This window comes from Coturnix japonica, chromosome 10 (assembly GCF_001577835.2).
Source record: "Coturnix japonica isolate 7356 chromosome 10, Coturnix japonica 2.1, whole genome shotgun sequence".
Lineage (NCBI taxonomy): Eukaryota > Metazoa > Chordata > Aves > Galliformes > Phasianidae > Coturnix > Coturnix japonica.
This window is the reverse complement of record NC_029525.1, coordinates 10,228,208-10,251,717: the sequence shown is the minus strand read 5'-3', so window position 1 is coordinate 10,251,717 and position 23,510 is coordinate 10,228,208. Positions and strand designations below refer to the sequence as shown.

Genomic DNA, 23,510 nt, shown 5'->3' with positions numbered 1-23,510 from the left:
TAGCAATAACACCAAATAATTATGATTATGGGCCATATGGGCTGAAGAGCCTGCAGCAACCTACAGGCTGCAAATGCCTCATGCTCTACTAGTGAAATACAGAGCACTAAACAACTGGGCAAGGGGAACAGCACACTTTTCTGTCAGATTTTCCTTTCCTTTTTACCTCCTCATCTAGCATGATAATAACCCTAATAATGCTAAAGACAGGGAATAAGAAAGGTGCAGATGTTTATAGGTAACCAAGAGCTGGACCTAAATGGGAAGGCAACATAAAGCAAGAATTTGGATCAGGTAAAACTTTATCACACTGCTCTGTGAGGAGCTTTGCATGTGCAAAATGTTCCCTTGTTTTCATTTCACTACCGTGACGCACACAAACCTACCTGAATATACAAGGTTCAGAATTTAGGGAACTGTATCTGAGATAGATGTGGTCAGCCTGTCCACATGCAGGTTTAAACACATTGAGGAAAGTAAGGCAGGTAGTCAGCATTTCAAGTTTTTATATGCAAGCAACATGGGACCCAGCACATTGTCATATACTGGAATAAGGTAACTGTAATCAGATAGATAGCCTATTGATGAGAGAAAGTAGGAAAAAAACTTCACACAACACTTTGTTCATATGCAGTATATTATACCTAGTGAGAAAATCTGCTTAGTTCTATGCTCTAGTGTTATAATGCTATTCATCAAGAGATCTCATATTACTCTAAGTTGTCACTATCCACCTTCTACAATGTCTGTTCTCAGGAGAGTCTGGCTAAAAATGACATTGGACTCCTGACTCAGATTTTCCCTATTCTTTTTAATTTAAATTATAACCTTAATGTTATTAATGTTATGTTATGTTGGTGTGATTATTTGTATTTAATTTCCTTTAGACTTTTTTCCTGTAATAGTGATATAATTTGAACTGACACTGTAACATGCTTTTCATATACTTCAGTTGAAATTGTGCCTAAGGGCAGTGAAATTCTCATCCATATGCTGCATAAGGAACAGAACTCCGGTGCTCAGAAGCCAAACACCTGCTAGAACTAGTGGCAGATCCAGATTTTTTTAAGAGAATTCCTGTTGCATAATGAAAGCACAAGGAAGGGAAACGTGTGGGGCAGTGGAATGGTACTAAAAACCACAGCACTTAAGGGGAAAAAAAGAATACTAAGCCACTATGTACTTCTGTCACTGAAGATCTTGACATTAAATAAAGACATTAACTAGTGCAAATATAAAAAGAGGCCTTTGTAATGTGGGACAGACTGAGCAGCAACTCCTTTCCATGCGTCACCAGACTTTGCCACACCTTGCACAGCTAATGACAGGGAGCTCTCCCCTGCCCTGTCTCAGTACAACTGTTTCCTATTCAGGTGGCAAGGGAAAATTGGCAAGTAATCCAGACCAAAAAAACCCTGCCTTAGTAATAGCAATTTTTGATCATCGCATACTGCTCACGCAGTGTTGTCATTAGCAACAGCATGGTGCTTGTCATGGATTAAACAGTGAGATGTAGCTTATGAATTTGCTCTGCTACTGTAAATGACTACAAATTCTCATAAAAGAATCCAACCTGGAAACACAGGCAAACTCACCACCATAAAGAACTGGAATATTTGGTGCAACTACATTGAAAAAATCAAATGGCCCAAAACTGAAGTACAACTAAAAGAGCTTGCCAAGTAAATAACTGACTGATCAAGAAGATAGAAATATTTAAAAAGATTTTTTCCAAAAATCAACATCTACCACCACAAAGTCTTTCAATGAATAAGACTGCCAGAGTCCTTTAAAAAAATTAGGTATAATCCAGATAAATGAAAGAAAATTGAATCTCATGAAGAATAAGATAGTGAGATTCCTCTTCAGATGAAAATCATTTTACTGCAGGATAAATATAGTAAATACATATAAATTCATAACATACCCTTCTAAGAATATACTTGGCATACAACAAAGGTCACTCAGCTACACTAAAGTAACTACAGCTAAGTGCAAGACGTGAGAACAATCTGACTGATCAGCAGTGTTTGCTGACCTCCTTTAGTGACTTCCAAAAAACAAATACATGTAGATAAGGCTGTGTAAGGGTTTGGGCACATCCAGATTAAAAGAGTGAAATCACTCAAGTAAACGCAGAACAACCTCAGCGGCGCCAGAACTCCTCCAGCACGTTCCAAGAGTACCAACACAACCTCCTGCACAGCACTGCCATAGAGATGAGTGGGTGAAGAAATCTCTGCAGTAAGTTCATCACTTATTTAAAAAATAAATAAATAGGAAATATTTCAGAGAAGATTCTAGTCACAATTTAACAGATACAAAGGAAAAGAGAATATACCTAATTGTTTCACATTGAGTTAAATTTCACTGATGAAATTCTAGCTATTACTTTGCCTAGTTTCCTCCTCAGACCTTTGGACAAGGGCTGTTTGGTTTGCCTTTTTTTTTTTCCCCTGCTATATTTTACAGTCCTTTACAGTCAGAAACACTTCTCTCCCTTTTCTTCAGTTAGGATGGGAAAGGACATGTGTAATGGCCTAACATCACCTGCATATAGTCAAATACTTATAAACACACTGCTGGTACTGCCAGCTCATGGAAGATGAGAGCCTGTGCTGTGATGCTGGTTTTCACCCACCTTTATTCAAAGGAGCACTGAGAGCCCTGCTACCATCTTGCTCATAGATCTTCAAAAATGTCTCAGAATTCCAGTTGCAAAGACAGACCACCCTGAATAAGAGTGTAAATAATCAAACTACTTCTCCTCTGTTACTTCTCATAGATGAATCCTTTCTCACCTGAAAGAAATTAGGCTGCAGAGAACGCCCCAGCCAGATGTTCACTCTCAGGCCAACTTATGATTTGGAGCAGCTAACCACATGAACGTGCCTAACACATGGAAAGGAAAATGATTTTTCCACCATTAGTTTTCCACCACTTCTGATAATTCTGGTGATATTAACCCAATTCTTCATCTACCCTTCTTTCCCTCTTGCAATAAGTACCTTAGCAGGGTTTATGGACTAAGCAGCCCAGCACGTTGACTCGGCCAGGCACATTTTCACAATAAGGAAGCAGTTAAATGGTCATGGCTTGGCTGCAGGAATGTTGGTTTAAGGCTATTAATAAGGCACGTGAGGTGAATGCCTTTCAGCCAAGCGCCCTCCACGTGTGCACACCTGTTTCAGCAGGAATTTAAAGAGAAATTCCCAAAAGAAACTGTTCACAGCACGCAGTCTCTAAGTCTCAAATGCATTTTGCAAATACTCCAGAGCTTTTTGTTCTTACCATCAGAAGAGCACAATGACACATCAGCCATCAGGGAAAGCACACTACTTCCTAGTAGAACTTCTTTAATCCCTAAGAAATCATTATCTCCATCTTACTAGTACCTCTGTTCTTGTCATTTATCACTGAGTTCTTTACCAGAGAATCCAGGCTCTTTGTCATCCCCACCAAACCTTTCGCTGTTGAAATGCTTTCCCTGACTCACTATTCAAATGCTGCAATTCAGTTCTTCAACCACATATTTATGCTGTTCCATACTTAACCTACTCAGCTTCACATTTACTTGAATCAGCTGAACTCTATTCCCTCAGACTAGTGAGGCCAAAAGTTACCCTGATCCATCCCCTTTCTCATTTCCTCTTTATCTTTTTGAGGATGGAAAGAAGTTGTGCTCCAAGTGTACTTTGTCTTCTGTTTTCTCTTGCCAGTGAAAGCATCTCAAGCAGGGCAAAGTTTTAATTGCTTATTGTATTGAGCCATACACACTGTCCAGCATTAATGAAGAAAAGTCAGACTGGAACAAAGTCAACACATGAATGAAAGCAAACAATGTAACAAAAGAAGCAGAAGCTCCCCAAAGAAACAAAGTCTCCAAATATGAAAAGAGGCAGCATGAAAGAAGACCTACCATTAATCTCAAGATAGTCCCCTTCTGGGTCACAATTCTTCTGCTAACATTAACTGGCAGTATTTCATTACACTTCCTAATAAGCCACTACTTTGGTAACTGTGCTTTAATGCTAGGAAAAAAACAGCAATCGAAAGCTCACATGACAGACACTGCAGTCATCTGTTAGCAGACAACCGTTAAGACTAATGGTCATTAGTTTAATGATTCTTTTCTGTTCTTCTAAACGATGTGGACAGTAATGGTGAACGACTGATAAGGTGGAGGGGAAAGGGCTTCTACGGAGGTGAGAAAAGATAAACACAGATTCGCTCCTGGGAGGAATGGAATAAATCCTCTAAATGAACTGGAATTGCTGAAATGTTAAAAGACAAAGCTGAGCAAGTCAGACAAAATGAAGACAGAAACGGCTAATTCAGAATAGGATGATTGCCTTAATCAGAATAGTTTAAGCACTTTGACTTTATCACTTGTCTTCTGTGACCAGTAAGTAAATTTAATGAAGCAGTTTTAAAATGATCCAGAGGATTAGAGAAAGACATTCAATAAACACAAAAACAAAAAAAGAATAGAAAAATACTGAATACAATCTGTAGCACAAAGGAAGCACACTGACTAGCGTTTTGGAATCAAAAGAAAAGCATTAAGCCCTCCTAAACGCAACTTGTTTTACTGTTTTATTTAAAATATTTTAAATACTACGTGCCTTCACCAACACTGATCTCAATAACAGTCTTAAACCTCTTAGTTTCTGTATTTTGAGTGTAACCGGTAGCAAGATCAAGCGAAAATAGGCATCACATTGAAAGATGGGGCATACGATTAAACTCTTAGTCATCCATCTTGTATTCTCATTTGAGCAGCTGATGTTGAGCGAATTGCTTCACTGTGTGTGCAAGACTCTGGGAACTTGGCTACCATATCCACAATATGTGATTTGCCAATACATACCACCTGCATACTGAGGGGAACGGAAGACCTTCCTGTGGAGGAATATCTTCCCATCCTGTGTGGGTGTGCAGGAGCAGATGTGTACATACAATGGATAGCTCCCAAGACACATGAATTGAGACATGTCATAAGTCAAACATTGTTTTCCAATAATGATTATCTTTCTACAGGAAATTTAACAGAATAATTTTGCTCCTTCAGAATACCACACTGAAGCTTATGATGGCGTAACAGATGGATAGCAAGATAAACATTCTTTTCTAACAGTTTGAAGAACCTAACTGCAGGATTGATCACTTTTCAGAGTGCGCCTAGTTACCAGCATCTCAAAAATTAGAGGCAACTGAAAAGGGAAGGCTCTAGTCAAGCTGCTGAAAAGCTCTGCTATCACAACCAATACAAGAAAAGTTCTGGAGGGATTGACCTGCTGGTACGATTAAGTCTATGTTAATGTATCTGTCTTGCACACAAGATGAGAAATTAGTTCTGGCATACACAACTTGTAGGCTAGTGTTTCAGCCTCCACTGTTTCAGCAATTCAATTGTAAACATTACTATCTTTCTCAGAAGTAGGAGCGCATGCCTAAACAGCTTTTCAAAAGCAGTTTTATTGAATTTACCAGAGTACACATAATCTTGGTTTGTCCACTTGACCTCGTCTTCTGAAAGGCTGCCATGCCTCTTATAGGACAAGAGATACTCAGCTCATTGTTTTCAAAAGCAGCAAAAGCAAATGCAGAGTGCTAAATATGTGCCTGATTTCTATAACCGGCAGTGCAAACCCACATATCCTTACACATCCAGCAGCTTCTATTTTACTGCTACCATTTGCACATAAGGTTAAACTGAATTCTCGACAGCATAGTTTAATTTTGAAGATTTACAGAAGGGCACTATTCCTACAAAATATTTTTCAACTATTCCTGAGCAGTTTTGGATGGATCTGCGGTAATAACCTCCTCTGAATTCTCTTATCCACAGTCAGCTCTTAGTTTGCCAGTACAAGCTAATGTGAGCTAGGAGGCCAGCCCTAACAGTTCAATATCTAAAGCTTTAGCATGGTTCCAGATTCTCATGTTTGTCTTTAGCATTCTAAAACTTTTAAAAATACAGACAGAATCCAAGAACAATGGCCTGTGTGAAGACAAGAAAATAAATTCTTCTGCCTTTATATTTAATTGCAGAGGATTCCTTTTGCCCTATGTATCTATTACTGCATCTCAGGGCGAAGACATCATTACACTAAAACCTATTGAAGCGAGGATCTATATGACTTAGTGAACTTGCAAACAATGGCATGGAATACTGTGCTCTAGAGTCAGCTGGTGTGTTCTTACTCCGTGTATTTATACATCTCTTCACATTCTCCACTGCTTTACAAATTGCAGACAGTAAGATAGTTCACTCACAGTTTCACCACACTAAAGTTAACTGTGGCAGTAATTCAGTTGTTTTCATTTGCAGCCTTTAAAAGGCCTGGTTTCCTCTGCATTCTGTACAGAGTAAAATGTTATTATATGAAACTTAAACAGCATCCATTTCAAATAATGAGACCTGAACATAAATCTTAACCTGTGTATTTCTCTCTAACTTTGGCTGTGCTTGGAATTATCAGTCCTGAACATCTCTATTTCAGAGCCCAGTTATTTTTGCCAAGATATTCTTTTATCCTGATTATAGTGAATAAAGCCAGTGTGCTGGCCTGACTCAGGCTATAATTATTCTGTGCCTTTATGCAAGCTTTTTATAGTTCCTAGTAGAAACGCTGAAGGGAATCCTACACATCCACACGAGGTCTGAAATTTGTTGCTGTTTTGTAGAAAACAGCAGGAAAATGATTTAATGACTTTCTTCCCCATGCTTTTTCTCTCTTAGTGATGCTACTTCCTTCACATTATATGCCACTCTATCTTTAATAAAAGAACAAGGGTCTGACTGCAAATTGTTCTATTAGAAAACAGAATCAGCTTCTTTAAAAACAAAAAAAAACAAAAAAAAACAACCACCACCACCAATTCTCTACCTAAAGTAAGTCCTCCAAGATGAGGCTACAGACATGTCATTCATTACAGCCAACAAGAAACAAGGAATTATTCTGATTTGTCTTTAAAGAGGTAAGAATCCAAACCAATCACTAGCATTTCAGATTAACCATACACCTCATGCGGACTGGGAAAATACAAGGCTGCGCTGCTCCTATTTTTGCACCTTCAGCAACAAGACAAAACCTGATAGCTATTATAAAGCAGTGTGTCCCATTCTGCTGTTTCCTGGGAGGCAGGGAACTAGCAGAGAAGGGAGAGCCTTTCTCCCAGTTCTTTACCAGGTATAAATATCACATTAAAAGACTCCACTAATATAACAGGAAGTCTTGTGCTTAAGTCTGCTGTGAGTAGACAAATAGAAAAACAGGGTACCCCAGTTAAATAAATATTCACCTAGCACTACTGCTAATATTTTTTTCTCCCCTCACAAATATGAAGAATAGTCAAACTTGTATTATTTTCAGAATAATTGTCAAGGAACAAAGGAAGTTATGTACAGCACTTTTTAAGCATAGGAAAATTACAGAAACTGCAATCAACTTTGGTTGAGAAGTGTTTTTAAGACATTAATAGAATAAACCTTTCTCTGTAAATCTCTTCTTATAATTTCCTTTAGTAAAAGATAACAACATATTGGATTTAAGTCCATATATAACATATCAAATGCTCTTTTTTTAAACAGAGGATCTATTCATGGCAGCTTGTATTTGCAACATATGCAGCAAATTATATTATTAAACACTTAATCCTAATAAAGTTTAAATTTCACCTCTCACAATAAAGCTTACACAAATCTTGCTATACTTGAAATAGGATTCCAGGAATAAACATTAGAAGTTGTAGGTAGCTAAAGTGACAGGAGTGATTGAACATTTGAGATGTTAAGTTAGATGTTTAGATTTAAGTGCTCTCATGAAACACTAAGAATTATTAAAAGGAAAAAAAAGGGGGGGGGGGGAGCCCAATTAGCCATGACTTGAGGTTTTCAATTTATAAAATAAAGCAAAAATAATGGATGGTCTGGAGTCCTATGAGCCAGTTTACACATCTGAGAAGCCTGAGCCTGTACATCCCTCTGTATAGAGGCCACAAATAGACTGGTCTCCCGGAGAGCCCTTCATTCACTGTTTCAGCACCTCCCACAAGAGCTGAGCACAGCACCAGCCCCAGACTGATCAGAATGAAATGTCCACTGCAACAGAGATACTCAGATAGTAACTGCTTATGTCCACAGCACAGCTTGCTACAGCAGCCTTGAAATAGAGGAATGGATGCAAATGAGCATTGTAAAAGCTGGAGAAGACACAAACCTCAGTCCAAATCCCTCCACAAAGAGTATTCAGAGTTTCTGAAAGGTTTCTGAGAGGAAAACCCATTAAAATCACACGTCTGCACAAACCTAGATTTCATATCAACTCTAGCACTCCTCGTGCAAGATTCCAGAGTGTCTGACTGCTCTGAAGTTAATTATGCAGTTCTGAATAGGATTTTCTTCCATCTAAGCTTATTTGAACAGCCAGTTCCAACACACAAAACAGATCAAGCAAGTGGCCCTCCATTTCATGAGGCCAATTGTGCCACTGCAAGCCCCATTTCAGAGCAAGCATTCAGCATAGCAAGCTGCCTCATCCTTAAACACAAAGCATCATTCATCCCGTTCCTTAGCCATGCTCCCAATTAGCCATCTAAGAACATCTGGTTGCATCCACTTTCTCAACTAAAAATAACATCAACATAAATCACAGTCTGTTGTTTTATAGATCAGTCCTCTAACTTGCAGAGAAGAATCTATCAGGAACCTGCAGTTCTGCTGTGCACAAAAACTTAAACCAAATCTCACCTTGCAGAGCACACTATAAATGCTTCATTAGTACTTTTACCTTCGCTATGCCTGCACACACTTCCACAATAAATAATGCATTTATCATCTGACAGGTAATACCTATAGTTCACTTCTGATTTACTGTAAAGATCCATGTGCAATTCCTCATAATAATAAAAATGTTTAACTCTCAAGTCTTTAGATATTGGATGCTGAAAACATCACCTAGACTTTTATACCTTCACACAAAGAAAGATTAATGCAACAAGGCCTATCCCATATCACATGGGAAATCGTGATTATAGGACTTAGAAAGATGCTTCTGTAGCACAGAATGATTCCACAAAATTTGTAATGGTCTGATCTCAAATGGGGAAGAATGTGCAGGTGCAAGGATGTTGTACCAGGAAACTCTCCTCTGAGGAGGGCTGGATAGACTTGATGACATGAGAAGTTTGGGTTGCCAATATTCTACAGAGTAAATAATCTTGAAACTCCGGGCAAATAAGTTGAATTCTGAAGATGAAAGAGACAGGCCAGACCATTACTGAAAGGCAATCTGATTGAATGTTGTACATAGGTAATCACTGTCAAGAAGAAGGGCCAGTGCCATTTATTTGTTGCTGCCAGCCTCTCTTCTCTTCTTAGCTCCCTTCCTTCACAGATACACATAGAGTTAAGAAGGCACAGGAGTGAAAATCCCACAAAGAATTAGTTTTGTGCAATCAAATATGCTTTCCCCACATTTATGCAGTTACTTTTAAGAGCTCTTCACAGTTCATTTATTCTCATAGTAAGCTTCTCTTCAACCAAGGCAATGCTGAGTGGTAACAGTGAATCCTAAATGTTAGCTTCAACTATTCCAATCCAGACACACACACTAACTAGTAATGCTTGTATAATTCACTCATGAATCTTACTTCACGAGTTAAATTTTATTCATAGCTGAAGTCTACTTCCAAAATAAGACCGGGTTATTATGGAGACAAAATCTTATAAAAATTGAAAACTCCCTTTGAAACACGTGCTTTCCAGTAAAAGCAGCTAGCAAAATGCAAAACATGGTCAACATTCCAACACCATGATGTCAATTTTCATATGCACAGGCAAAATGCCACATGCAGAAATCAACTCTCTATCATATCTTCCTTATTTATGATGTGCTTGTGTTTCCCTTTGCGTTCATTAGCAGAACTGCACCACGCAGCGGAAAGTGCCACCACTTAACAGGTTCAAAGGAATCTTCCAAATAGAAGTCTGGCAAAAATACCACGTTGGTTTTCAAGAAGTGGATAACCACACTCTGCTTAAATCTTCTTGAAAAAAAAAATTAAAAAAATAGTGTTTGCTATAGTTGTTGAGTATATAGTTGTTGCTACAGTTGGTTGAATTGTTGTGATGTTTCCCTCTGCAGTAGTTCAGAGAAATTCCTGCCAACAGGGATGGTGTGGAACCCCTAATAAAATGCTCTTCAATGATAGCACACTAAAAACCTGACACACACACACATACACACAGAACACACAACTCCTCAAACTGTGCAAGGTTTATAAGAAGAAAATCATCTTTTTAATTTTTTTTTTTTTTCCAAAGGGACAAATGCAGCCAATTTGCAAGAAAAGGAACAGCTGCAGACACAGCTTTAAATGCCATCTGTCCTTCTCAGACACATGAAGAGACAAAATGATTCACACCACACCACAGGAAGCATGATACCAACTCATGAGCGCTAATGAAATACAGCCCCATTTTTCTTCCTATGGGCAGGTCTTACTCAGGAAAAGCTCCCACTGATGTCTCAGGCAAAGTGCCTACAGCCTTCACCAGCACTGTTACTCAAATGCAGAATGTCACACTGTTCAACTAGAAAGCCTTGTACAAATTTTACAAAATAAGGTCTCAGTTGTGGCACAGTAACCTAATGAAGTCCACAGAGCTCCCCAGGCTGGATTTCATTCCAGGACTGAGGTTTTAGGCAAGTCCTCATACTACACCACTGAATAAATCAATGTGATTTTTTGGCAGAGAAGGAACGATGGGACACTCCTATAGTAAAGGAGAAGATGACATGGTCCTTCCTACAGCGTCCTCACGGGAGGCTTAATGTTTGAAATTATAAAGAAGTCCACAATTCCTACATTTTTCCCCCCATTTCTAAATAATAGTTTCTATGTGACGTGATAAATAGCCCACAGCGGTCTAAACTCAGAAAGAAAAATAAGCAATTATAAACAAATACATCACTGGTGTTTGCTAAGGACATAATTCAAGGAAGTTCAAAAGATCACAACAAGGCCCACATGTTCTGTTATCCCAGCTAAGGCCCTTCTCAAGATGGTTATCTACAGGAAGAAGTTTACTCCAAGAAAAGCTCAGCATTCCCAATATATCTTCCTTGCCTTTGCAAAAACCATGGAAGCTCCTTAAAATATATAGAGAGATATATAGATATACACTCTATATATAAAAGAATTCATCTTATATATAAAAATCAAAAGTATACAGAAATTTTCCCTTTCAAGGTAGGGCTGCTACCTATGACTAGGTAAATATTTAAAAGGTTGCAAGTTCAGAACAGGTGATGCTAACAGGATGTCTGAAAAGCCCATGAGACTTGCAACATTAAGTAAAATGTATTTGCCTACTGATCTAATTGCTTACTAATTTTCAAATCTATTCCCACTGGATAAGTAATGGCATTTTAAGCCTAGCTCCTGGCATTAAAAATACATTTATAGTTTCCTCTTAGCAGAAGATAAACAGCTGCATGGTAAGAAGCCATACATTAAGATGGCATTCTGTAGGTTGTTGCATGGTTTTAACCAGCCTATTGTGTTCAAAGCTTAACAGAAAGGGGTAGGAAGGGGAAATGAGAAATACATTTGGGTGCACAATTTCACAGTGGGGTGAAGACAAGTGCTCATTCATTCAGAGAAAACACCGGAATATTTGTGTCTTATGGAAGGACTTATCACATAGTGAAAGAGGAATCTGAACCAAGCGTTATTTAGTAAAATAAGATATTGCTCTATTTATCTAGAACAAGAAAATGATAGTTTGTTCAAAAACAAGAAACTATTCCAGCCATCAAATAAGATGATGTAATTTTAAGTTTTTGAATTTTTAAAAGACAATTTCACAGATGTACCAGAAAGAATAAAATGTAACAAAAAATAGAAGAAAAAAAAATCAAAAAAGTAATAAGAATTATATCAGGCAGATTCAGTAGAAGCACAGAACATAGCTACCATTTTCTTTCTGTCAAGGCTATGCTTCTAGATATACCTGAAGTTTGGAGAACGTATTTCTTTAGTTTCTAAATGATGAGTCAAAAGTGACAACAGCAGTAAGTTCTAGCTTCCAATTCAGTGACCCTCAAGCATAACCCCAGTGAACACTGAGAAGGCATAAGAGGAGCTGAACTGGTTTGGACTAAGGATACATACTAGACCATCAGCTCCCAACAGTCACTGTAAGTACATACCCAGAGAAAGGCAGATAAAGAGCACACACACGCTATACTTTGCTGGAGTACTTTCCTGGACTTGCGTACCTCTCTTTTCAGCCTGACAGGGTTTGTCTATTTTGTAATACTGAGTGGTTCCTCCAAGTGCTTGTCTTGTCTTCCTCTAAATTCCTGCATCCTTCTACTCAACAAGCAGTAGCAAGGAGCACCACAATAGAGGACAATCTCTCTCTTGTTTGGATTGCAGTTCCCAGTACTTTCCACTGATGGCACCCAGTTGTTACACTGGAAGAAACAAGTTAATAGCTAATCCCTGCCTAGATTTTCAACCTCATTCAGAAAAGGATCAGAATTGTATACTGCACGAGTGTGGGCGCACCAAGAATTAACACAGAAAGAACATAATACTCCTTGCTTTGCATCTTCCCTCCATAGGATTTCCTAATGTTGAATTTCTATTTTTGACTACTGACAAGCTCTGACAGCTAGCAGGTCCATGAAGAGACATATCCGGGAATCACTGTCCTAGAGGACAATGGTTCTTCACAGAAAGCACCTTACATTCATAGAAATAGAACTATATAATCAGGCACATAAGGACAGAATCCATTCAAACTGCCTTATCAGTTAATGGTGTTAGTCAAACCCCTACATAGCGCACTGAACATCTCCTCAGTGATAGATGTATTCCCTATTCAGCTTTCTAACAAAAGTGTTGATGAGATCAGATGAAGAAAAATAAATCTAATCTGCTGGATGTACTGGCAGTTTCCAAACAGAACATCATTTAGTAAGCAGGCAATACTCAAGACACTACTACAGTACCGTTTTTTTCCAGCCAACATTCATGTTAGTCAACCAGGGAGCAGTTTAAAACTATTTGGAGACTCAAGAAAACAAAACACCAAATGAATAATGAGACTTTGAAAACGTCTAATGAAAGGAGACTCTCAAGAGAGGAAGCCAAATAATATCTTAGCATATTTTATTTGTTATGTATCCACAGAGAGCAGTGAGCTTGTTTGGCCTTTTGCTTCCACACCACTGGCTACATCAACAAGAGGCTGCAGTAGCTGGGACAAAAGGACAACTCCCATTGGAACAGATGTATCTGAACGCATCAGATACTTGCATTGCCCTTTCTTATTCCTCCATGTCATTTGATAGCCCGGTGCAGCCACACATCCAAGCAAGGAAATGGTGACAACAATCAGAAAAAAAACAAACAAATGAAGACTTCTTCAGTGCTATAGCTCATCTGTCTTTTGATCAGTCAGCTGGGAATAGAGCTGCAGCCTTCTGAAGGGTGCAGAGCGACCAATAGAGCCTGCAAGAAAGCAGTCACCTTCTCGTGGCATTCTGTGGCAGTGCAAGCATGCCCATGTCACCTTCACTCTCAGATACTGAAAGGCAGTAGATCAGGCAGTTAGAGCTCTGTTCTCTGTGTCTGCATGTTCAGAGAGAATCTCCTCAGTTTCTTCTGCGTAAATACATTATAAACATTACTCTGTTCTGCTTGCGTGCTCTGACAAGAGACCGTATCCTATAAGTTTTAAGCGGCTTAGATTTCTGGAAAGATTATAGAAAACGCATTACATAAATACAGAAACTCATGTTTCCACGTATAAACAAATGCTTTACTTACTTCATGCTATGAAACAGCATCATTAACCAGTTGGGACCTCCCACCATGACACAAATGACAACAGTTAGCATACAGCCACAATCTAGTAATTGCAGTCATAAATGCATTTTTAATATCGTTTCACAATTTATTTGAGCTGACTGCATTCACTGTGTTTCTAGTGGATCCAGAAGCATGACAAACTGACAATTCTTGGAAACCGCATTTCTCAAAACAGACTGAGAATACTGTTTTCATTCCTTCTCCATAATGATGTTAAATCTAATAAACACAAAATTAGAAACAGAAATAACATTGTTCCTAAACAATTTATGTAATATGCTGTCTGGTAGGAACATATTAAGCCAGAATTTCAGGAACTACACTCCATTTATCAACACTTGATGCTTCTACTCATATCTCTCAAATTTTAATCAAGTGTCTATACATCCAGGTACTAAAACTCAAACACCAGAATCCTATTCTCTCAAAAGAGTTTTGAGGGTGAAAGCTTTGGTTTAATGGTTGAAATATGAAGACAGATGGTTAGCCAGGCTTTTGGAAGCACCGAAGGCGCCTAAGTGCCTGGTTCTGATCATACTAATGGAAATTTAGCCTGTCACTCCTTTTGAAAATCCTGTTAAGCACCTACCAATGCAGCTAAGCACTTAACAATATTTGTCTTTAACTTACAAAGGCTCAAAGCTTACTGAAAGTCATCAAAATAAAGGCTCCACATCACACAGACCCTTCTGAAACAACTGCCCTATTTGCAACAAATTTAGCACCCTTGTGTAGTTGACAGTCATTATAAAGTGTGCAGAACCATGCTTACTCCTAGAAGATGGAGTGAGGCAGTTTTGAAAACATAACCCTTAAATCCAAGAGCACTTAATAGTCCACAAGCCTTCGGTTTAACATCAAGAAAAGTTCCCTTCTTAAAGGAAAAAAAGCTCTTTACAAACTTGCTTTCAAAACCTAAAGGAATTATTTATCAGTGACAAACTAAGTACAGAGGATATTTCAGAACAGCAATGCAACACAGTTCCCATGTGGGCCTTATTCATGAGAGTAAGCCTTCCTCTTCTAAGATACGCATACAGACTTAACAGTTTCTTCAATTTCTCATCCACGAATGAGAGATAAACAGCACTCCTGATGTACCAACACAGAAGTTGGGAAAGTACAACTCTAATTAAGACAATGCTGAAAGTTCAAGTCTGTAAACGTGTTCTGTTCCATTCTAAAACAAGGGAAAGCAGATTGTTATTCCAAAACTCACAAGAAAGTTGAAAATGCTTTTCAGAATAAAAAGCCAGGCAGACAAATAAATACTGAGCTTAAAGACTGCAGAGGATTCAGATGGAAATTTATCTGATGTTATTCCGCACACACAAATCAAGCAAGGGTCAAATCTAGACTGATTAAAGCCTGAACTTTCCCCAGCTGTTTGTTTCTTTTCCCACTTCTAACTGCACAAGTCTACTGCCTGTCTAGAGTTGCCATGGCTATATCCAGTGTCCTTCCCAGAACGCTCTTCTCACTAGCAAACTGCACCTCAAAAACACACCCATGCACAAACAATTTTACAGAGATCCTTCTTAATAAGTATTACTCTGAAATCGTTGAAGAATGGCAGCGTTGGACTGTACACAGCCACAGGACTCTAGTTAGCACAGGTTATAAAGTATCTTAATAACACACAGTCAAGTGCAATCCTTACAACACACTAACATTTCTCACATAGCTGCATAACGCAAACAATGATATAAACCCAACAATAAACATGCTCCCACTATCACTGTAATTAAGACACTTACTAGCCACATGTTTTCTAAAGCCCCAGGTCCTGGATTCAGGTGAGCACACAGGATTTTAAGAAAAACTTCAAGATTCTGAAGGTTTAAATGAATGCAGACAAACATATAGATCTTGGTTCCAGAAGCAACTAAAAATGACTCCAATTTTAAGGTTTTCTTTTGAAGCCAAACTGATAAAAAGGGCTCCAATATCAGTACAACCCACCACAGACATTTTTGGTGCTGTAAAGGCAGGAACAGAATTTGGTGTACTGAAAGATTGCTCCATCAGTACAGTTTATGCCTGAGTTTGGTAAGGAATATAAAGGACAGGGATGCACCAAGCAGACCTGAATGAATAATTATCAATGACTAAGTTTTCAAGTATCTGCTAAAACCAAAGATCATCCTAGAGCTATTCCTTCACTTCTTAACTACTTTTCCAATGAAAATTCTAAGTTGTAGGCAGATGTAAAACATTGTTCTTACTCCAAAGCTTCTCTAGAAGTATTCAGCTTTTGGAACTAACAAACTGGAGCTTTACATGGAACTGACTTGAGAATCTCAATGCAAATGTTACAGTAACCTCATCAGAAATTGTCACCATTGAGCAATGATACACGTGTTTGAAGATGCGGATACAGAATTCTAACTCTGTCTGCACACAGAAACTAAACCACCTTTGTCTTACAGGAATGAATGAATTCAGGCTATACCTCAGATGAATAACCAAAGCATGATTTTATCAAGTTGTATCACTGTAAGCATCATTTATATTCACTATGATAAAAAATAGTTACTAAAAATGAAAATAAAGAAATAGAAATGACTTTTTCACTGACATTGTCTGGAATTTTTGTCATCTCCCATAGTTACTTAAGCTTTTAATGAGAGAATACTCTTAAAAGTTAGAAGTCAAACATATTTTGTGACTCAAGTCACAAGGCAGAATCATCAAAATCGTTTGCCAGCAGAACTCTCCTGGATTGTAAGCAGCGGTAATTGCAGTTCAGATTATATGACCACTGGTTGAGCAATTGTTATTAGTCACAAATTCAAAACGAGTTGAGGAAGTTTCTTGAGTTTTCTGAGAATGTTATCACTGAGTTACACGCTTGTCAATCTAAATACTGCAGAGTCTCACAAGTGTTTGTTTCCAGCAGAGCTATTCCAACCTTCAAACAAGGAATAAAACCACAAAACTATTGAGGCTGATGGCAAAATTCTGAATGTGTGTGGAATTGCAATAAATAAATAAATGGAAAGAGGAAACTTCTTCAAATTTAGCCTTGGATTTCCAAATTACATTCAGATTTCATTTTTTTTTTAAATAAAGTTATTGGAGATTTAAAAATACTTTATATTGTGTGAAATGTAAACTAACCTGTTTCCTGATGCTGATGCGCAACATGTTCAGCGACTGTAAAACAATATGCCAAAGGTTTTCTGCAAAGATAACCTCTCAGTCCACTATGTCACATAATGGACATCAGATTTTTGGCCTTGAAAAAGTCAGCCTTTAAGTCCTTTGCTACATTGGTAGTTTTCTGCAGATTGGCTACAGCAGAAACATTTCAAATAAGATGATGTTTTCATCAAACATATCTTTTACATCCAAACCATCAAAGAGAATCAGAAAAAAAAAAAAAAATATATATATATATATATATATATATATATATAAAACACAAGTAAGGATTGCAGAAACAAAAATCATGAGAGCAACCAACATTTTGTTGAATGTGACCTATGAAACATAAAGTCCGCATACAAAAATCCTTGATGATACATATCTTGGCCATACCATTCCACCAGCAATCATTCCTTGCTGACATTAAGTCAATATCAACACAATATTAAGAATATCATACATACATTCTAGCACGCATCTCATAACATAAAACAGCATCTAACTGAATAGTGTAATAAAACATCACCATAAGGTTGAGAGCAGAGTAAGTACCAGGCTGAACACCCTGCCTATTCAATTACCAGAACTTGGGAGCAGTGAAACTGCTTCTGATAAGCTCTCTGCAATACCAGGCAAAGCATCGTTAGGAAAATCAATAATCATATATAGAAAAAAGGCGGCTCACCCAACTGGTAATGAGAATCTCTAAGTACAGAACACTCCTCAAGAAACAGCCTTCATCCAGGAGACATTCTCCCTTTGGAGGCTAGCCCTTAAATGAGCCCAGGGAGGGGTGGACCCTGAAGCTGGTCAGGTGGTGGATTGATTGCACCTGCGCTTCCTAGGCCAGCCACACACACAACCCCCTTCACCAGGTGCTCAATCATCAGTTCAGGCTGTGACACAGCAGTCCACCTACACAATGTGTAGCTGTATCTTCTCAAGAGATTTCTTAACAGTTTTGGATTTAAATACTCCTACTTTGTTTATTCCCTACTATTGATAGCTCACCTGCTATCGCATGAGAAAAGTGGTCTCTTACACCAGATTTAGTAGTAAGCACATGGGATCAGTTAAAGCCCCGAGTAAGGATATAGTTTGCTAATGTTCACAAATACATATAATCTGTGCAATACAATAACCACCTTGGAAGGATTCACCATTTAAGTCTACAGAAGAAGTGAATCGTTCCATTCTGCTGATACCACTGCCTTTTTTTTTTTTTTAAGGCAGACTCACAGACATCATTTGCTCAGGTCACTGTTGGCTTTTGGCTAATACAGTTCCATTCGCTTCACTTCTATTGGCGAGGCCAGGAAAAGGAAGCCTTGTGTCTGCAGAAGACCACAGTCAAGGCTAGTTTGCAAGCAATCTCTTCCTGAGTCACATTTATGCCACTGCTCTTGCTCTCAGAACAGATTTAACAAACTAGCAGCTCAGCAGTGCTCAACAGTAATCTGCTGGTTATCCTATGAAACCTGACTAATCTGCTGGTATAGCCACTTAATACACCCTTGAATAAAAGAGTTTGTCATGAACTTGAGGCACTGCGTATCCATAGGTTCTGAGGTCTGATTGGAGCCCAACTAAACACTGTGCTATGCATGTTACCACATTACTGAGGAATCAGAACAGATCCTACAACCAAAGTTCACTTCCACTTCTTCTCAGTAATTGCTACCTCTTTTTCACAACTTCTCATGTTAAAGTTTTCTTTGCATTACATTCGTACCACATTTCCACCACATTCTTTTAAAATGGTTATTATTTTACACTGTACCTGCCTCAAGCAGGATGAAATTAATCAATTGCACATAAGTGACATGACATGGATTTGTGACCTTGCCCAGCATCCAATTGTTTCTAATTGATTAGCTCCAGACATAAGCACTTTAATAGCCAAAAACAATACAAGTGGAAGCTATGGTACAATATTAGGGTAGAACAACTGTGTGTGGTCCATATAGCATGGCCCTGAGCAACCAATTAAAGAATTAATGGATATTGAATACAAAAAAATGTTATGTTTAAATAATATGAAATACCTTTAATGTGACTAAAATTGAGATAAACCACCTAAAACATTGGAGAAGGAGGGATTTCTGCATGATTGAAGTTAAGTGCTAACGGCCCAAATACGCCAAATGCCTTTGAATAATTAAAAGGACCATCAAGACAAAAAATATTTGACCTGGATTGAAATATCCATAAAATTACTCACAATGATCTATTGATTACTACAATGTGTTTGGGTAGTTGTTTTATAAGGAGACAAGTAGAGCTATGCCAAACCATTTGTGGAGAGGAAGAAACTCTGCCTCTACTGGTTCCAGTAAGAAAAATATGAAGGAAAAAAACATGAAAAAAACCGTATCATAAAAGAAAAACTGGTCTCCTCAAAACCAAAAGGTCCAAACACAAAGCTGATATTTCTTTTCCCCGTATTTCTATTCTCATCTTACACAGAACTGTTAAGTGAACTTCACATACGACTTCATTTTATAGGGCTGGTTATTGCAATATCATTCGACTTCTTGCACACAAAAATACAAACAGAACAGGAACAGAAAATCAGTAAATTTTTCATACTTACATGAGTGTACAGTGAGTGAAAACAGAGAGACCCCTCTGTTGCCCTATCTGCCTGGACACGCACTGCAGGCACTATTTAACTGTTCAGTTATTAAAAAACGCAATAACCCTTCCTTATGTGACAAGTATTTCACTAAGGTAAAATGGTTTACTTTCAAGGCTAGCTGTATTGCTCCTGTGGTCAACCATCGCATGGTACAGGAGGTGCTCATCAACAACTAACTGCCAAACAACCCATTGCATACGCTGTACCAGTGCTGTAAGTGAGTAGCACAGCCTGCTCCCACTGCCTTATACTTCAGAGCCCATCACACATGGATCATAGTTTACTGAACTGGCCAGTACTACCTCCTCATTTCATCACATTCCTTTTGAATTTCCTTTTGTCTGCTGTATCAGCCTTTGATTCAAAATTATTTGGGACATATGTTTAAATAATGATCAGCACACTGTCTCTGGTCTGACCCCTCAATTTCTCAGCATTGCAATAGCACAAACAGTACACAGTGATAAAATAGCATCAATGATTTTCTACACAGCCAAGACTTAAGTTGTAAAAACTACCGCAATACTTTAAAAACTGATAGTATTTATTTCAAAAATATTTTCCAGTTCATTTAATTGCCATTTTTTAAGTATTTCTTGATCCTGGAGCACGTCAGACAGAATAAGCCTTGAAACGTTCTGTACTGTGGGAACTATCGCTATAGGGGATGACAGACTAACAACATCTCTGCCGCATGCCAGCACACCATATTTCTTGAAATACTCACTTCTTGGAACTGATTAGGCTCATATGTCAGGCAATAGATCAGTTGGCAGCTACAGCTTTCCTCCATGGTTCCTGTATTCATTGAACACTTGAAGGAAAGACCTTTTTGGACCTCCCTCCTCCCAAGATACTCACTGACTTCCAAGTGCTTTACATGTTTCTTCTACACAGGTATTTATATAACCCTTGTCACTTATAGTATCTTAACGTTTATCAGGTGCTAAATCTCCTGTGGGCAAAGGGCAGCTGTGTTGCCTTGAGAGACCCCAGGCATTACACATCTGGCAAGACCTCCCTTTGGTCCCCATCTAGTTGAGTCAGGTACAATATTACTGCAAAGAGAGAAAAATATGAATTTCCCATATGGATGTCTTTAAAATTGACTTCAGTGACAGGAAAGCCTCGATCCATTCTCACTGGGAAGTTTTTATTTACATCGCAGATACTTCAGTAGTACTGTTTAAATGACATGATCTGAAAGTCTGCAGCAAGATCACCTAAAAAATACCAAGCACGGCAACAGCAACAAGTCATCACCTACCTGGAGATGAGCATAGACAGCAATAGCAAGCCAAATGACCTCCCAGAAGAGCCCTGCACCGTTGGGGCTGGCCATCCTCGTGCCTTGGAACTCTGCTGAGAGAGATTGTTTCAAGTTACAAACAAAACCAAGCGGGCTGCGCCAGGATTTCAATGACTAAAGCAAACTAGGCAAAGGGACAGAACCAGCGTTTGGAAGAAATGCAATACAAACACCGGCGTTTGTGCTGGCCGGCGGAGCAGACTAGCAGCGCATGCCATGAGCACAGCCTGCAGGGTGATGTAGTTCCGATTAGGGAACAGAAGCAGGGTGGGGACGAGGAAAGCTTTGGGGAAGCAGGCAACAGGGGGCGAGTTTGATCGGCTCCTGCATGCAAGTCAATGTATCAAATCGGCCTCTCCCGTCTGGACCTCTCGCTTACACCCATTCAGTGCCAAGAAACGGGGCCTCGGCACTCACATTTACTGCCTTTGAAAGTTCTGATCACAACAGCCCCGAGGCACAGAAGAAAACGACCCACTATAAAGACCCTCACCATTTGCAGGCCAACACTTAACTGCGCGGCACTTTTACTAAAAGCTTCAATTAAAAACCTCTAACAAGAAAAAAATAAACATGCAATAACAATGTTGATAATTCTGGTAATTCTTAGCGCATCTTCCTGCCTCAGCCTATTTGTTACCACCATTATAAAAGAGCGCAAGTTCCACACACCCCTAACACATGCACACAGACAGCCCTCGCTCCCTCCCCTCACCCTCCACCCCTCATTTTTACGAGGACCCACAGTGAATGCACCTTCCCTTCAAAACCAAAATCACGGACGTGTCCTTTCTAAAACATCAGACATCCCAAAAGAAAAGCAGCTACCCGAACAACCCTTGCACCTGTCGACTAAACATAATTAAGTTGCCTTACAGAACTAAATGTTTAATTCTGAGGAGACTCTCTTTCCACCCACCTACTTCCAACCTTTCACGCTCCTGAACGCTCTGGTGATTCAAAAGTTTCAGTCCCATCTGTGTTAGAGAAAGAGGGTTCCTCCCCTCGCCAGATCCAGCCCAACACCCCGCACATGGGCACCCACCCCGCAGGTGCCCGGGCTCCCCTGGGGCTCCTCGAGCCGGCCGCGCTGCCCACCCAGCAGCTCCCGCAGTGCCCGCGGAGCCCCGCTCCGGGAAGCGCCCGCAGCCCCCGAGCTCACCCACCTGGAGCGGCTCCAGGCTCAGCACTGAGCGCAGCGCCGGCCGATGCTGGTGTCGGAGGGGAGCGGCACCGCCGACACCTCCTTCCCGCTCGCAGGTCAGGGGAGAACCTCGCCCGTCACGGCACCGGGGATACAGCATCCCGCATCGCGAGCGACGGCCCCTCCCTCGCGCCAGGCTCCAGCCCACCGCCGCCGGTTCACCGAGGTCCTACAGGCTGCTGGCAGCCGGCCGCCCCTCCCGCCGCCGCAGCCCGGCCCCGGCGAGAAGTGCCCGGGCGCCTCCACCTGCGGCGCGGGGCCGCCACCCGCCGCCCTCCCGCCGCCGCCTCCACCCGGCACCCCCTCGCGGCCCCGGCCTCCCCGGGCAGGGCGAGCGGGCGGGCGGCCAGCGGGGCCCGGCTCCCCGCGGCTGCGGAGGCGCTGGCTCCGGCAGCTCAGGACCGGGCGGTTCGTCCTCCCCCGAGGGGCGAACGCTACCGTGAAGTCAGCCTCCGAAGCTGACGCGAAGCAGCTTCCAAAACCGCAATCTTCCCATGTCTCATCTCCAAGCAACTCTGACAATACAGCTGCAAATCTGCTCGCACACCGAGGAGGTCTTTAATCACGCTGCCCTCCGCGATATTTTTAGGTTTCCTACTGTAAATCTGACAAGTACGTCTCATCCGTCAGCTCCGTTCTCCTTCCCCTCTCGAGTCGCTAAGCGGTAACAGGGTAAAATCCTCTACCTTCGCTCTACGGCTTCCACTGACGTCCTGAGCTTTCGTCGAGTCTAAGAGCAACACACAGAAAAAGGGCTATTATCCTCTGCCACCGAAGTTAAAAATACGCTCCGGAGAACTAAACATAACCGATGAAGAGTTTGTTCAAATATGTTGCGCTGGAAACTTTTCCAGCGTGTTGAGGTTTCTCACCAGCGAGGGAAAGCGCCTCCTCCATCGTTAGGAACATAGTGCCCTCTGCTGAAAGTCGGATGCGAGGACGGCGGCCAAAGGAGCGGCGCGGACTGAGTGCCGGCCCCGGGCACTTCTGGGCACAGCTGAGCACCGCTCCACCGCACCGCCGGGACACGGGCTGCCCTCATAGCACCGCTGTTAGCCATAGATCACATCACAAAGCTGGGCCCTGAGAGTCTAATGATAGCTTCCTACAACATTGCTCCTCATCATTTGCTTTGTTTATCCCCTAAACACAAAAGATAATTAAACACCCCGTTTGCAAGTTTTAGAAACACTCATTCATCTCCTGCAGTTAATTGGAGAAGAAAATAAACGAGAAGCAGGGAGCAGACCAGGTCAGACAGCTCCAGCAGGCACAGCGATTTCAGTGGGGCTGCTGTTGTGTCACTTACACACTTAATTCCT

General features: G+C 40.3%; 1 protein-coding gene across 5 annotated transcripts in view; it reads right to left on the bottom strand.

The window, feature by feature from the left end:
* Positions 1-23,060, bottom strand: part of ADAMTSL3 (ADAMTS like 3) — a 172,682-nt gene extending 149,622 nt beyond the window's left edge. The window contains exons 1-2 of one of the 5 annotated variants that reach the window (XR_001557485.2): positions 22,151-22,366; positions 20,943-21,034 (exon numbers count right to left, since the gene is read on the bottom strand). Coding sequence is in view for 4 of the 5 variants with exons in the window: in XM_015873010.2 (XP_015728496.1) it covers positions 20,943-21,017 (75 nt within the window). In the remaining variant the exon portion in view is untranslated. Of the gene's footprint in view, positions 1-20,942; positions 21,038-22,150; positions 22,367-22,874 lie in introns of those variants that run through there. The other 4 variants (XM_015873010.2, XM_015873009.2, XM_015873011.2 and 1 more) reach the window with 4 other exon arrangements.
* Positions 23,061-23,510: the final 450 nt, after the last annotated feature.